The sequence below is a fragment of the Gymnodraco acuticeps genome, unplaced genomic scaffold (genome assembly GCF_902827175.1).
Source record: "Gymnodraco acuticeps unplaced genomic scaffold, fGymAcu1.1, whole genome shotgun sequence".
Classification (NCBI taxonomy): Eukaryota; Metazoa; Chordata; class Actinopteri; order Perciformes; family Bathydraconidae; genus Gymnodraco; species Gymnodraco acuticeps.
In genome coordinates, this window is record NW_022991307.1 from 35001 (window position 1) to 50284 (window position 15284).

General features: G+C 43.1%; 1 protein-coding gene across 1 annotated transcript in view; it reads left to right on the plus strand.

The window, feature by feature from the left end:
• LOC117562420 (collagen alpha-3(IV) chain-like) overlaps window positions 1–8007 on the plus strand; it is a gene marked incomplete at its 5' end in the record, with an annotated part of 39339 nt that extends 31332 nt beyond the window's left edge. The window contains 5 exons of the mRNA XM_034240249.1: window positions 212–424; window positions 977–1154; window positions 3071–3185; window positions 4460–4632; window positions 7850–8007. Of these exons, the coding sequence (XP_034096140.1) occupies window positions 212–424; window positions 977–1154; window positions 3071–3185; window positions 4460–4632; window positions 7850–7931 (761 nt within the window). The remainder of the gene's footprint in view (window positions 1–211; window positions 425–976; window positions 1155–3070; window positions 3186–4459; window positions 4633–7849) is intronic.
• Between the last annotated feature and the right edge of the window lie 7277 nt (window positions 8008–15284).

The window sequence follows — 15284 nt, forward strand, 5'->3', positions numbered from 1 at the left end:
TATCTGATTCACCAGCACTATGGTATGATCTGCTTGAAGTGAAAATATCTGCACCTTCCTTGTTGTTCGGAGTTTTAATCTGTATGGGTTTGGCACTACTTGTAAGTCACTCGTGATACTCGTGATATATATATAAGACGTTTTTTGGGGTCTCTACATCAGACCTTTCTCAACGTCTCTAACAATGACTAAACAGAGACTCTGTTTTCAGGGATCTTGGGTGAACGAGGACAGGTCGGTGCTAAAGGTATTCCCGGTCGCCCCGGTCCGTGCCGGGACGCTCCAGAGAACGACGGCTTCCTGTTCACCAGACACAGCCAGGAACTCTTTATCCCAGAATGCCCTGCAGGATCCACCCTGATGTACAGCGGCTACTCGCTGCTGTTCATCAACGGAAACAACCGAGCGCACGGACAAGACCTGGGTACTTCGAATATTTACCGCAGTGCTGCACTCTGCACCTTTTCATATGTTTTAGTTAACATGCAGCTGTCTTTGGCTGTAATAATGTACATGTCCGCTCCGTGGGACTAATAAAGGGATTCTGATTCTGATGCACTCATGTTGAGGTTTGAGAGATTGTAAGTGCTTTGTGTTGGTCGCCTTACCAGTCAGTGCTTAGTAACAGACTCTTCGCAGAGTTTTGATTCTTTCTTAAGAACGGTTTAGGGTCATGTACGGATTGGGACCCTTACGTTGTGTTATTGTTGTATTGTTTTAAGTGTCGGACCCCAGGAAGAGTAGCTTTTGTCAAGAGCAAAAGCTAATGGGGATCCTTAATATACATACGCTTTTAGTCGTTTCATAACTTTCAAAAATGTATTTTACAAAAGAAAAGCATATTGCTACCGATGGAAATGACCGTGTTAGCTACCGTAGGATCCAGATCAGTGTTGAATCAAATTCCTTATCGACCGAGGAGTGGCGGTACGAAACAGAAAGACGTCGTTGACTAATCACACCTCTCTCTCTGCAGGTACATTAGGTAGTTGTTTACCTCGCTTCACCACCATGCCCTTCCTGTTCTGCAACACCGACAACACCTGCCGCTACGCCTCCCGCAACGACTACTCCTATTGGCTGTCCACCGACAAACCACTGCCGGGTAGCATGCCGCTGATCTCCGGGGACTCTCTGAAGGACTACATCAGCCGGTAACACACACACACACACACACACACACACACACACACACACACACACACACACACACACACACACACACACACACACACACACACACACACACACACACTAAAGGAAGTATTCTAGATGTAATTGGACCTCATAAAGGTCTCCTATCATGCAAAATGCACCACATGATGTCTTCTCTACATCACCATGTGTCCCCGGTGTGTCCCCAGTGTGTCCCCCGTGTGTCCCCGGTGTGTCCCCCATGTGTCCCCGGTGTGTCCCCCGTGTGTCCCCCATGTGTCCCTGGTGTGTCCCCCGTGTGTCCCCGGTGTGTGTCCCATGTGTCCCCGGTGTGTCCCCAGTGTGTCCCCCATGTGTCCCCGGTGTGTCCCCCGTGTGTCCCTGGTGTGTCCCCCGTGTGTCCCCGGTGTGTGTCCCATGTGTCCCCGGTGTGTCCCCAGTGTGTCCCCGGTGTGTCCCCCGTGTGTCCCCCATGTGTCCCTGGTGTGTCCCCCCGTGTGTCCCCGTGTGTCCCGGTGTGTGTCCCCATGTGTCCCCGGTGTGTCCCTGGTGTGTCCCCGGTGTGTCCCCGTGTGTCCCCATGTGTTCCCTGTGTGTCCCCGTGTGTCCCCGGTGTGTGTCCCCATGTGTCCCCGGTGTGTCCCCGTGTGTCCCCCGTGTGTCCCCATGTGTCCCTGGTGTGTCCCCCGTGTGTCCCCGGTGTGTGTCCCCATGTGTCCCCCGTGTGTCCCCAGTGTGTGTCCCCCATGTGTCCCCAGTGTGTCCCCCGTGTGTCCCCGGTGTGTCCCCGGTGTCCCCGTGGTGTCCCCGGTGTGTCCCCGTGTGTCCCCGGTGTGTCCCCCGTGTGTCCCCGGTGTGTCCCCGTGTGTCCCCGGTGTGTCCCCATGTGTCCCCGGTGTGTCCCCGTGTGTCCCCATGTGTCCCGGTGTGTCCCCAGTGTGTCCCCGTGTGTCCCCCGTGTGTCCCCGGTGTGTCCCCGTGTGTCCCCGTGTGTCCCCGGTGTGTCCCCAGTGTGTCCCCCGTGTGTCCCCCGTGTGTCCCCCGTGTCCCCCCGTGTGTCCCCGGTGTGTCCCCGGTGTGTCCCCCGTGTGTCCCCGGTGTGTCCCCTGTGTGTCCCCTGTGTGTCCCCGGTGTGTCCCCCGTGTGTCCCCGGTGTGTCCCCGGTGTGTCCCCTGTGTGTCCCCGGTGTGTCCCCATGTGTCCCCGGTGTGTCCCCTGTGTGTCCCCGGTGTGTCCCCGGTGTGTCCCCAGTGTGTCTCCGGTGTGTGTCCGGTGTGTGTCCGGTGTGTCAGGAGGCTCTCAAAGTGTCAGAAATAAACCCCTGTCTCTTTTCCTCCGTACCCACGTCTCTAAAAACGGGGAACAACGGAGCTGATCCAGATTTGCTGCGTCATGACCACATTACTAAAATGTGGGCGGGCTTTACCCCCACGGGCCAATCAGAAGCGTTGCTGTCAGAAACAATGAGACGTGTTCTGGAAGTAATCTGGTCTGTGTTTACATTAGCATGCTAACACTCGGAGCTAACCTGTACTGGAGAGAGTCTGTGAAGAAGCAGGAAATCAAAAGGAAGTCACCTTGTGGTAAACCTGAGAGAGAGCAAGAGTTTGAGCTCCATCCTGTTTCAGAGAGAATCCTTGATGTGGTTTGGAACATGATGTGGAGTTTCATCACGCAGCATTTAGCTGAGTTTCTGCTGGGGGAATTATTTATTTTGTTTTTTATAAAGCTTTAGACCCAGAATCATCTCTTTACTAACAGCTGGAAGAGAGGGGGATGAGGCTAGAATGATCTGTTTGGTATTTTGAGCAAAACACTTCATAGACATGTTTTTATATTTCTGAGACCTATAATATATGCCTACAAATATCTATAATAGGAGACCTTTAAATGAAAAACCGGTCCTGTGTTGAAGGTGTTCGGTGTGCGAGGCCCGGGCCAACGTGATCTCCGTCCACAGTCAGACCAGCGAGATCCCCGAGTGTCCGTCGGGATGGGACCCCCTGTGGTTCGGATACTCCTTCGTCATGGTGAGATCACATTTACGAAACCCTAACCCTGAGAGATGTCCCAGTGCTAAATATGGTGGCAATTCTTGTTAAGTTATTGTTCAAATGTGACAGATGTAAAAGCAGATTTTCCGTTTAACATGCTGAGTTGTCATCTTGCAATATACTAATTTATATAAATAGTTATCACCGCAATTTGTCTTAATTTACATTATTTAATTTCATATTCTGTTCTTGTACATATCCCATATTCTATTGACATGTGTATAGTCTTTTTGCACTACTTTTTATTTTGTATTTTATTATGTTGCGTTGTTGGAGGAGCTCAGGTCAGAAGAATGTCATCTACTCTGAAGCTGCTGAGCATCTGATGAGAAACCTTTGACTGTTTGAAACCTTTGAATTGAAGTGGGGAAGTGAATACACTGGGGGCTTGATTTAGGCCTTGTAACTGATTCACCAGCTCTTACGATGGTAGGATCTCGCTTGAAGTGAAAATATCTGCACTTTCCTTGTCGTTCGGAATTTTAATCTTTGTGGGTTTTCAAGTCAAAGTTAACTTTATTGTCAATCTTTCAGTTTGTGTGTACAGACAGAGAGATACGAAGTACAAATATATATAAAATATATGTATACAAATATTTCTATCCTATATACACACAATCAACAGACACTTGTTGTAAGTCGCTTTGGATAAAAGCATCAGCTAAATGATATGTAAAGACGTTTTGGGGTCTCTACATAAGACCTTTCTTAAACATGCTGAGTGGGAAAGTGAATAAACTGGGCTGCTTGGACTGAACTCGTAGTTTTTAGTAAGATTAACCCATGTGGTCTATGTTGGGACAATGTATGTACTCCTCCAACATGAGAGTAGCATGCTAACAGAGGTATGAACTGTAGCTGTGAACAGGATGTGTGATTAGCTAGAAGAGCATCAGGACTGTTTGAGGCAGATGATAGCTATGTGATTAACATGATGATTCAGCCTCTATGGAGAGAGACATCAAGCATGCTCATTTCTGACGTGGAGCTAATCTGAAGTAAACATTGAATACTGCTTTCTATTCCTCCATCTTGTGACTGTGTAACTCCCTCTCTTGATATCAGCATGTGAAGGACACTGTTCAGGAACTAGTTGATGCTCTGTATGTGATGACTCCTTCCAGTCTGGAGAGGATCACAGATACATGGATCCTGAGGCTGAAGCTCAAGCTGGTGACCAGGGAGATTTTCCTAACTGTCTACAATGGGTTGACCTTTGACCTTTGCCCCTTGCTGTTATTGGTCTGCAGGAGACGGGGGTGGGGGCTGAGGGTTCAGGTCAGCCTCTGGCCTCTCCAGGATCCTGCTTGCAAAACTTCCGGAAGATTCCCTTCATCGAGTGTCACGGCAGAGGAACCTGCAACTACTACACCGACTCCTACAGCTACTGGCTGGCCGCCCTCAACCCCAACGACATGTTCAGGTACCTCTAATGCAGGGGTGGGGAACCTTTTTCCTCTTAAGGGCCATTTCAATGTTTTCAACATCCTCCGAGGGCCTTTCTTTCATGCTGTGCAAAGAAAAAGCAACCTCTGAATCCAGATATCTCACCATGACTCGCGCATGCATGCACGTGCACGGTGTGGCATGACCACCAAAACAGAAAGATATGGACACTAGATGTGTGCAAATGTATTTAGTTTCCTATCCATGTGGACATGATTTAAGTGATAAAAGCATCAATCTGGTGCACTTTGAGAGCAACATGAGGAGATCTATGGATACCTCTCTCTCAACACCCAGATGAAACAGAACTGTAAGCAGATTTATTTTTCTTTATGGATATTTTAAATCACTTCCCTTTCAAACTGTATTCTTGTTTATTAATATAGTATAGTCATATAGTATTTTATACCTGTTTACTTTATTCTCTTATTGTTTTATAACTCTAATGATCATATAAAGATGTGCCTTTACCTCACTGGTTGGAGAAAAAGCTTCTTATATTCGTTAGCATAGCTAGCTAACCAGATGCTAATAGCAACAAAGCTATTGACTGTATGATCAGTGTGACAGATGAACAGATCGCCACTGGGCTTTCAACTAAAGACACAGACACGCAGGAACTGCAGCATGTGTACGACTCCTTATGGGTACTGCAATTTGTGGAAGTGGCGGAGCGGCGTTCTGGTGCTCTCCGGCATAACTGCATCCCTATCAGACGAGACATATACCACGTGATGACACTTAGGCTCGTGTTGTGTTCAAGGACCCTGACCTTGGCCAGGAAAAACAGGTACTCGCTTGTTTAATTTTTTTGCGGTCTAGATTTCTTTAATTTTTTGCCTGTGTTTATAAATTACCTCGAGGGCCGTACCAAATTATCTCGCGGACCGTGTACGGCCCGGGGGCCGCAGGTTCCCCACCCCTGCTCTAATGAGACGTTCAGGTGCCTTTAACCAGGCGTTCAGGTGCCTTGAATGAGACGTTCAGGTACCTCTAATGAGACGTTCAGGTGCCTTGAATGAGACGTTCAGGTACCTCTAATGAGACGTTCAGGTGCCTTTAACCAGGTGTTCAGGTGCCTTGAATGAGACGTTCAGGTACCTCTAATGAGACGTTCAGGTGCCTTTAACCAGGCGTTCAGGTGCCTTGAATGAGACGTTCAGGTACCTCTAATGAGACGTTCAGGTGCCTTTAATGAGACGTTCAGGTGCCTTGAATGAGACGTTCAGGTACCTCTAATGAGACGTTCAGGTGCCTTTAACCAGGCATTCAGGTGCCTTGAATGAGACGTTCAGGTACCTCTAATGAGACGTTCAGGTGCCTTTAACCAGGCATTCAGGTGCCTTGAATGAGACGTTCAGGTACCTCTAATGAGACGTTCAGGTGCCTTTAACCAGGCATTCAGGTGCCTTTAATGAGACGTTCAGGTGCCTTTAATGAGACGTTCAGGTGCCTTGAATGAGATGTTCAGGTGCCTTTGATTAGGCGTTCAGGTGTCTATAACCAGACGTTCAGGTTCCTTTAACCAGCTGTTCAGGTACCTTTAATGAGACGTTCAGGCACCACACCTTTACCGACATGTTCAGGTGCCTTTAACCAGACCTTCAGGTTCCTTTAACCAGACGTTCAGGTGCCTTGAATGAGACGTTCAGGTACCTCTAATGAGACGTTCAGGTGCCTTTAACCAGGTGTTCAGGTGCCTTGAATGAGACGTTCAGGTACCTCTAATGAGACGTTCAGGTGCCTTTAACCAGGCGTTCAGGTGCCTTGAATGAGACGTTCAGGTACCTCTAATGAGACGTTCAGGTGCCTTTAATGAGACGTTCAGGTGCCTTGAATGAGACGTTCAGGTACCTCTAATGAGACGTTCAGGTGCCTTTAACCAGGCATTCAGGTGCCTTGAATGAGACGTTCAGATACCTCTAATGAGACGTTCAGGTGCCTTTAACCAGGCGTTCAGGTGCCTTGAATGAGACGTTCAGGTACCTCTAATGAGATGTTCAGGTGCCTTTAATGAGACGTTCAGGTGCCTTGAATGAGACGTTCAGGTACCTCTAATGAAACGTTCAGGTGCCTTTAATGAGACGTTCAGGTGCCTTGAATGAGACGTTCAGGTACCTTTAATGAGACGTTCAGGTACCTCTAATGAGACGTTCAGGTGCCTTGAATGAGACGTTCAGGTACCTCTAATGAGACGTTCAGGTTCCTTTAACCAGACGTTCAGGTGCCTTGAATGAGACGTTCAGGTACCTCTAATGAGACGTTCAGGTGCCTTTAACCAGGTGTTCAGGTGCCTTGAATGAGACGTTCAGGTACCTCTAATGAGATGTTCAGGTGCCTTTAATGAGACGTTCAGGTGCCTTGAATGAGACGTTCAGGTACCTTTAATGAGACGTTCAGGTGCCTTTGATTAGGCGTTCAGGTGTCTATAACCAGACCTTCAGTTTCCTTTAACCAGACGTTCAGGTACCTTTAATGAGACGTTCAGGTGCCTTGAATGAGACGTTCAGGTGCCTTTGATTAGGCGTTCAGGTGTCTATAACCAGACCTTCAGTTTCCTTTAACCAGACGTTCAGGTACCTTTAATGAGACGTTCAGGTGCCTTGAATGAGACGTTCAGGTGCCTTTGATTAGGCGTTCAGGTGTCTATAACCAGACGTTCAAGTACCTTTAACCAGACGTTCAGGTACCTTTAACCATTACAGACACATTCAGTTACACAACACATTTAATAAAAACTTATGTATGACACGAGACATTTTCAGGTACCTTTAACGAGACGTTGAGGAACCATAGTTTTAACGAGTCGTTCAGTTACACACACCTTCAACGAGACATTCAAGTACAAAACATATCAAAGTAACAACGTCACCTTAACGTGTGTTTACCATAGTCGGATACACAACAGTGTCGTCAACATATTGAGATAAGAAGCCTGTATTATTGGTATGGTAACAAACATATGATGGTGTCCAGACACCAGAGGCACCATCACAATACCTCTGATTGTGTGATTGTGTGATTGATTGATTGATTGTGTGATTGATTGTGTGATTGTGTGATTGATTGTGTGATTGTGTGATTGATTGATTGATTGTGTGATTGATTGTGTGATTGTGTGATTGATTGATTGATTGTGTGATTGATTGTGTGATTGTGTGATTGATTGTGTGATTGTGTGTTTCTGCCCGCAGTAAACCGAAGCCTCAGACCGACACCGGAGAGTTTCCAGGAAATCTGATCAGCCGCTGCCGAGTCTGCATGAAGCAACTGTAACTAACTACTGATACTGCAGATACTGCAGATACTGCAGATACTGCAGTATCTGCAGATACTACTGATACTGCAGATACTGCAGATACTGCAGATACTGCAGATACTGCAGATACTACTGATACTGCAGATACTGCAGATACTGCAGATACTGCAGTATCTGCAGATTCTACAGATACTACAGATACTACAGATACTACAGATACTATAGATTCTACAGATACTACAGATACTACAGATACTACAGATACTACAGATACTACAGATACTACAGATACTACAGATACTATAGATACTACAGATACTACAGATACTACAGATACTACAGATACTACAGATACTACAGATACTATAGATACTACAGATACTACAGATACTACAGATACTATAGATACTACAGATACTGCAGATACTACAGATACTATAGATTCTACAGATACTACAGATACTACAGATACTACAGATACTACAGATACTACAGATACTACAGATACTACAGATACTATAGATTCTACAGATACTACAGATACTACAGATACTACAGATACTGCAGATACTACAGATACTACAGATACTACAGATACTACAGATACTATAGATACTACAGATACTGCAGATACTACAGATACTACAGATACTACAGATTCTACAGATACTACAGATACTACAGATACTACATATACTACAGATACTGCAGATACTACAGATACTACAGATACTACAGATACTATAGATACTACAGATACTGCAGATACTACAGATACTACAGATACTACAGATACTACAGATACTATAGATACTACAGATATTACAGATACTATAGATACTACAGATACTACAGATACTACAGATACTACAGATACTATAGATACTACAGATATTACAGATACTATAGATACTACAGATACTGCAGATTCTACAGATACTGCAGATACTATAGATACTACAGATACTACAGATACTACAGATACTATAGATACTGCAGATACTACAGATACTATAGATACTACAGATATTACAGATACTACAGATACTATAGATACTGCAGATACTACAGATACTATAGATACTACAGATATTACAGATACTATAGATACTACAGATACTACAGATACTACAGATACTACAGATACTACAGATACTATAGATACTACAGATATTACAGATACTACAGATACTATAGATACTACAGATATTACAGATACTACAGATACTACAGATACTACAGATACTACAGATACTACAGATACTATAGATACTACAGATATTACAGATACTACAGATATTACAGATACTACAGATACTACAGATACTGCAGATTATACAGATACTACAGATACTACAGATTCTACAGATACTACAGATACTACAGATACTATAGATACTGCAGATACTACAGATACTATAGATACTACAGATATTACAGATACTACAGATTCTACAGATACTGCAGATACTGCAGATACTGCAGATACTACAGATACTACAGATACTACAGATACTGCAGATACTACTGCTGTAAATACTACTGACTCTGTACTCCTGATAAATACTCATGAGTATTCACACAACAGAGAAACAGGGGTGGGACCTAAGTACGTTTATTAAATAAAATGTTGAGGTATTTCCACATTGCTAATTTCTACTTTGACTGCATTACATGTTGTAATCCACCGCTTCAGTTACCAGCTGCTTTGCAGATTTAGATATTAATACACAATTATGTAAATACAAAAAATACGTTCTTAAACATGAATAAGGACTGTGTTTGTCTACATCAGTAAAATCCTACTTAATACAACATCGATGTTAATAACATTTCAGGATGAATACTTTAATTTTGAGACTTAAGTCCAATTTGCTGATGAAACGACGTTTTCCATGCAACTTCTACTTGGAGTATGTTAACTGTAATCTTTTGGTACGTTTACTACAGTACAGTATCTGAATACGTCTTCCAGTGGTACTAATATGACCAATAATACTGCTGCAGTACCTCCTGCAGCCAGCAGGCAGTGCTGAAACACCACTGAAGAAGAAAGGAGCTCCTCGAAAACTTGAAATGAATGAGAACAATAATTAAATAAAAATCACATTGCTGTTTTCTGCACGGCGACTGAGTGGAGCTTTTTATTGGGACGATTCTCACAGCAATGCATTCTGGGGCTTGTGGTTGCTTGAATCTGCAGGAACTTTATCTGTATTAAACCATTTTAATAAACTGGAATATTTACGTATTACGTGTTTACAGTCCGACATTATTATCTAATCCTCGTTGTACATAATCTTCTCCTGTAACTGTTAAAGATCACTGATAACATTTGTGAATATTATTCTTGTTGTGTTTCAATAAAACATGTTGTTTTACAGAAGTGACTTTGTATTGAATCCTGTTCATTAAGAGCGCTTCACATCCTTTGAACTACTGCATTCTCTCTGTGTTACTCTACTCCAGAAGTACATTCCCAAATAACATATTGATGTTCAGGTGTATATCAGTATGTAGTGTCTCTACTTTAAAGAGTCCTCTCCTGCTGATGTGCAGGTGTATATCAGTATGTAGTGTCCCTACTTTAAAGAGTCCTCTCCTGCTGATGTTCAGGTGTATATCAGTATGTAGTGTCTCTACTTTAAAGAGTCCTCTCCTGCTGGTGTTCAGGTGTATATCAGTATGTAGTGTCTCTACTTTAAAGAGTCCTCTCCTGCTGATGTTCAGGTGTATATCAGTATGTAGTGTCTCTACTTTAAAGAGTCCTCTCCTGCTGATGTTCAGGTGTATATCAGTATGTAGAGTCTCTACTTTAAAGAGTCCTCTTCTGCTGATGTTCAGGTGTATATCAGTATGTAGTGGCTCTACTTTAAAGAGTCCTCTCCTGCTGATGTTCAGGTGTATATCAGTATGTAGTGTCTCTACTTTAAAGAGTCCTCTCCTGCTGATGTTCAGGTGTATATCAGTATGTAGTGTCTCTACTTTAAAGAGTCCTCTCCCGCTGATGTTCAGGTGTATATCAGTATGTAGTGTCTCTACTTTAAAGAGTCCTCTCCTGCTGATGTTCAGGTGTATATCAGTATGTAGTGTCTCTACTTTAAAGAGTCCTCTCCTGCTGATGTTCAGGTGTATATCAGTGTGTAGTGTCTCTACTTTAAGAGTCCTCTCCTGCTGATGTTCAGGTGTATATCAGTATGTAGTGTCTCTACTTTAAAGAGTCCTCTCCTGCTGATGTTCAGGTGTATATCAGTATGTAGTGTCTCTACTTTAAAGAGTCCTCTCCTGCTGATGTTCAGGTGTATATCAGTATGTAGTGTCTCTACTTTAAAGAGTCCTCTCCTGCTGATGTTCAGGTGTATATCAGTGTGTAGTGTCTCTACTTTAAAGAGTCCTCTCCTGCTGATGTTCAGGTGTATATCAGTATGTAGTGTCTCTACTTTAAAGAGTCCTCTCCTGCTGATGTTCAGGTGTATATCAGTATGTAGTGTCTCTACTTTAAAGAGTCCTCTCCTGCTGATGTTCAGGTGTATATCAGTATGTAGTGTCTCTACTTTAAAGAGTCCTCTCCTGCTGATGTTCAGGTGTATATCAGTATGTAGTGTCTCTACTTTAAAGAGTCCTCTCCTGCTGATGTTCAGGTGTATATCAGTATGTAGTGTCTCTACTTTAAAGAGTCCTCTCCTGCTGATGTTCAGGTATATATCAGTATGTAGTGTCTCTACTTTAAAGAGTCCTCTCCTGCTGATGTTCAGGTGTATATCAGTATGTAGTGTCTCTACTTTAAAGAGTCCTCTCCTGCTGATGTTCAGGTGTATATCAGTATGTAGTGTCTCTACTTTAAAGAGTGCTCTCCTGCTGATGTTCAGGTGTATATCAGTATGTAGTGTCTCTACTTTAAAGAGTCCTCTCCTGCTGATGTTCAGGTGTATATCAGTATGTAGTGTCTCTGCTTTAAAGAGTCCTCTCCTGCTGATGTTCAGGTATATATCAGTATGTAGTGTCTCTACTTTAAAGAGTCCTCTCCTGCTGATGTTCAGGTATATATCAGTATGTAGTGTCTCTACTTTAAAGAGTCCTCTCCTGCTGCTGGTGTTCAGGTGTATATCAGTATGTAGTGTCTCTACTTTAAAGAGTCCTCTCCTGCTGATGTTCAGGTGTATATCAGTATGTAGTGTCTCTATTTTAAAGAGTCCTCTCCTGCTGATGTTCAGGTGTATATCAGTATGTAGTGTCTCTACTTTAAAGAGTCCTCTCCTGCTGATGTTCAGGTGTATATCAGTATGTAGTGTCTCTACTTTAAAGAGTCCTCTCCTGCTGATGTTCAGGTGTATATCAGTATGTAGTGTCTCTACTTTAAAGAGTCCTCTCCTGCTGATGTTCAGGTGTATATCAGTATGTAGTGTCTCTACTTTAAAGAGTCCTCTCCTGCTGATGTTCAGGTGTATATCAGTATGTAGTGTCTCTACTTTAAAGAGTCCTCTCCTGCTGATGTTCAGGTGTATATCAGTATGTAGTGTCTCTACTTTAAAGAGTGCTCTCCTGCTGATGTTCAGGTGTATATCAGTATGTAGTGTCTCTACTTTAAAGAGTCCTCTCCTGCTGATGTTCAGGTGTATATCAGTATGTAGTGTCTCTACTTTAAAGAGTGCTCTCCTGCTGATGTTCAGGTGTATATCAGTATGTAGTGTCTCTACTTTAAAGAGTCCTCTCCTGCTGATGTTCAGGTGTATATCAGTATGTAGTGTCTCTACTTTAAAGAGTCCTCTCCTGCTGCTGGTGTTCAGGTGTATATCAGTATGTAGTGTCTCTACTTTAAAGAGTCCTCTCCTGCTGATGTTCAGGTGTATATCAGTATGTAGTGTCTCTATTTTAAAGAGTCCTCTCCTGCTGATGTTCAGGTGTATATCAGTATGTAGTGTCTCTACTTTAAAGAGTCCTCTCCTGCTGATGTTCAGGTGTATATCAGTATGTAGTGTCTCTACTTCAAAGAGTCCTCTCCTGCTGATGTTCAGGTGTATATCAGTATGTAGTGTCTCTACTTTAAAGAGTCCTCTCCTGCTGATGTTCAGGTGTATATCAGTATGTAGTGTCTCTACTTTAAAGAGTCCTCTCCTGCTGATGTTCAGGTGTATATCAGTATGTAGTGTCTCTACTTTAAAGAGTCCTCTCCTGCTGATGTTCAGGTGTATATCAGTATGTAGTGTCTCTACTTTAAAGAGTCCTCTCCTGCTGCTGGTGTTCAGGTGTATATCAGTATGTAGTGTCTCTACTTTAAAGAGTCCTCTCCTGCTGATGTTCAGGTGTATATCAGTATGTAGTGTCTCTACTTTAAAGAGTCCTCTCCTGCTGATGTTCAGGTGTATATCAGTATGTAGTGTCTCTACTTTAAAGAGTCCTCTCCTGCTGATGTTCAGGTGTATATCAGTATGTAGTGTCTCTATTTTAAAGAGTCCTCTCCTGCTGATGTTCAGGTGTATATCAGTATGTAGTGTCTCTACTTTAAAGAGTCCTCTCCTGCTGATGTTCAGGTGTATATCAGTATGTAGTGTCTCTGCTTTAAAGAGTCCTCTCCTGCTCATGTTCAGGTGTATATCAGTATGTAGTGTCTCTACTTTAAAGAGTCCTCTCCTGCTGATGTTCAGGTGTATATCAGTATGTAGTGTCTCTGCTTTAAAGAGTCCTCTCCTGCTGATGTTCAGGTGTATATCAGTATGTAGTGTCTCTACTTTAAAGAGTCCTCTCCTGCTGATGCTCAGGTGTATATTAGTATGTAGTGTCTCTACTTTAAAGAGTCCTGCATTTCTCATTTCGTTTTGGAAAGGAAGGTCCAATGTTTCCTAAAGGAGGTAGTAAAGGAAGCATTGAACCTCCTTTTCCTATAATCTAAAACACAAATAAAAATAAATAAATAAACTGCATGTTATTATTGTTCCCAGAATTTAAATTACTATTTTTAAATCTCTCACAACACACTCCGTCTAAATTCAATTAAAATGTTTGCCTGTGACTCAGAGTGCGTGTGTGTGTGTGTGTGTGTGTGTGTGTGTGTGTGTGTGTGTGTGTGTGTGTGTGTGTGTGTGTGTGTGTGTGTGTGTGTGTGTAAACAGAAGAGCTCCAGGGTTTCTTCAGCAATGAGTTTATTCAGGAAATGACTAAATAATGTTGACAAACAAAACGAAGGAGTCTGATAAAATCCAGTATTAAAACATAGAAGAACAGTTTGAGTTTAAGGGGGATTCTTTTAGTGTCTCGACCACCTTCGTCTTCCTCACGTTCTCTAAATGCTAATAAACGGCACATTAGCAGCAGCTGGTTGTCGTGGTGACACATTAACAGTGAGCAGTGTTGCTAAGGAGCCGACGGTATGAACACACACACACACACACACACACACACACACACACACACACCTGGCAATCAGGAGCACCTCAGGGTTCAGCATTTTGCACAAGGACACATCCACATGTTGACTTAAGGGCTGGAATCGAACCAACAACCTGCTGGTTGGAGGACGACCACAGTCCCTCTCAGCCACAGTCGTACCTTACATTAACGTCCTCATCTCTCTGACTGTGTTTGTGTTCATGTCTCTGCTGTGGTTCTGCCTCTCAGCCAGTGGGTATTTTTATACTTCACCATGTTTACTTGTAATAAATCCTGTGAGGATCTCAAGGTGTTTTGGGTCAGTGGTGGATATTAGCCCCACTGGGACATTTCAACAGCGGGGCCTAACACTTGCCAAATTGATGTCTCTCTAATTTAAATATGAACAGAGGTGTAAAGTAACTAAGCTCAAGTACTGTACTTAAGTACCATTTGGAGGTACTTGTACTTTACTTGAGTATTTCCATGTTATGCTACTGTGTACTTCTACTCCACTACAGTTCAGAGGTACATGGTGTACTTCTACTCCTCTTCAGTTCAGAGGTACATGGTGTACTTTTCCTCCACTACATGTATTAATACCTTCAGTTACTTCACAGATGTGGATGAATGATTTGAAATCTAATCAAGTGTTGAATCAGACTTTAGTTCCACCTGGAGTAAATCCACCAGCTACCCTGCAGTATACAAAGTACTTCAAACTAGCTGCACCTTCACCAGCTTTGAGAACACTTTCATGATCAATCATTATAAAACATATCATATATATTATTCTGAAATGGACCAATCTGCACAACGAATACTTTTACTGTCTTTCACTATATTTAGATGAGAATACTTTCTACTTTCACTTGAGGAACATTTTGAATGAGGACTTTGACTGTAACAGAGTATTCCTACACTCTGGTACTTCTACTTTTACTCAAGTACAATATCTGAGTACTTCTACTTTACTCAAGTACACGATCTGAGTACTTCTACTT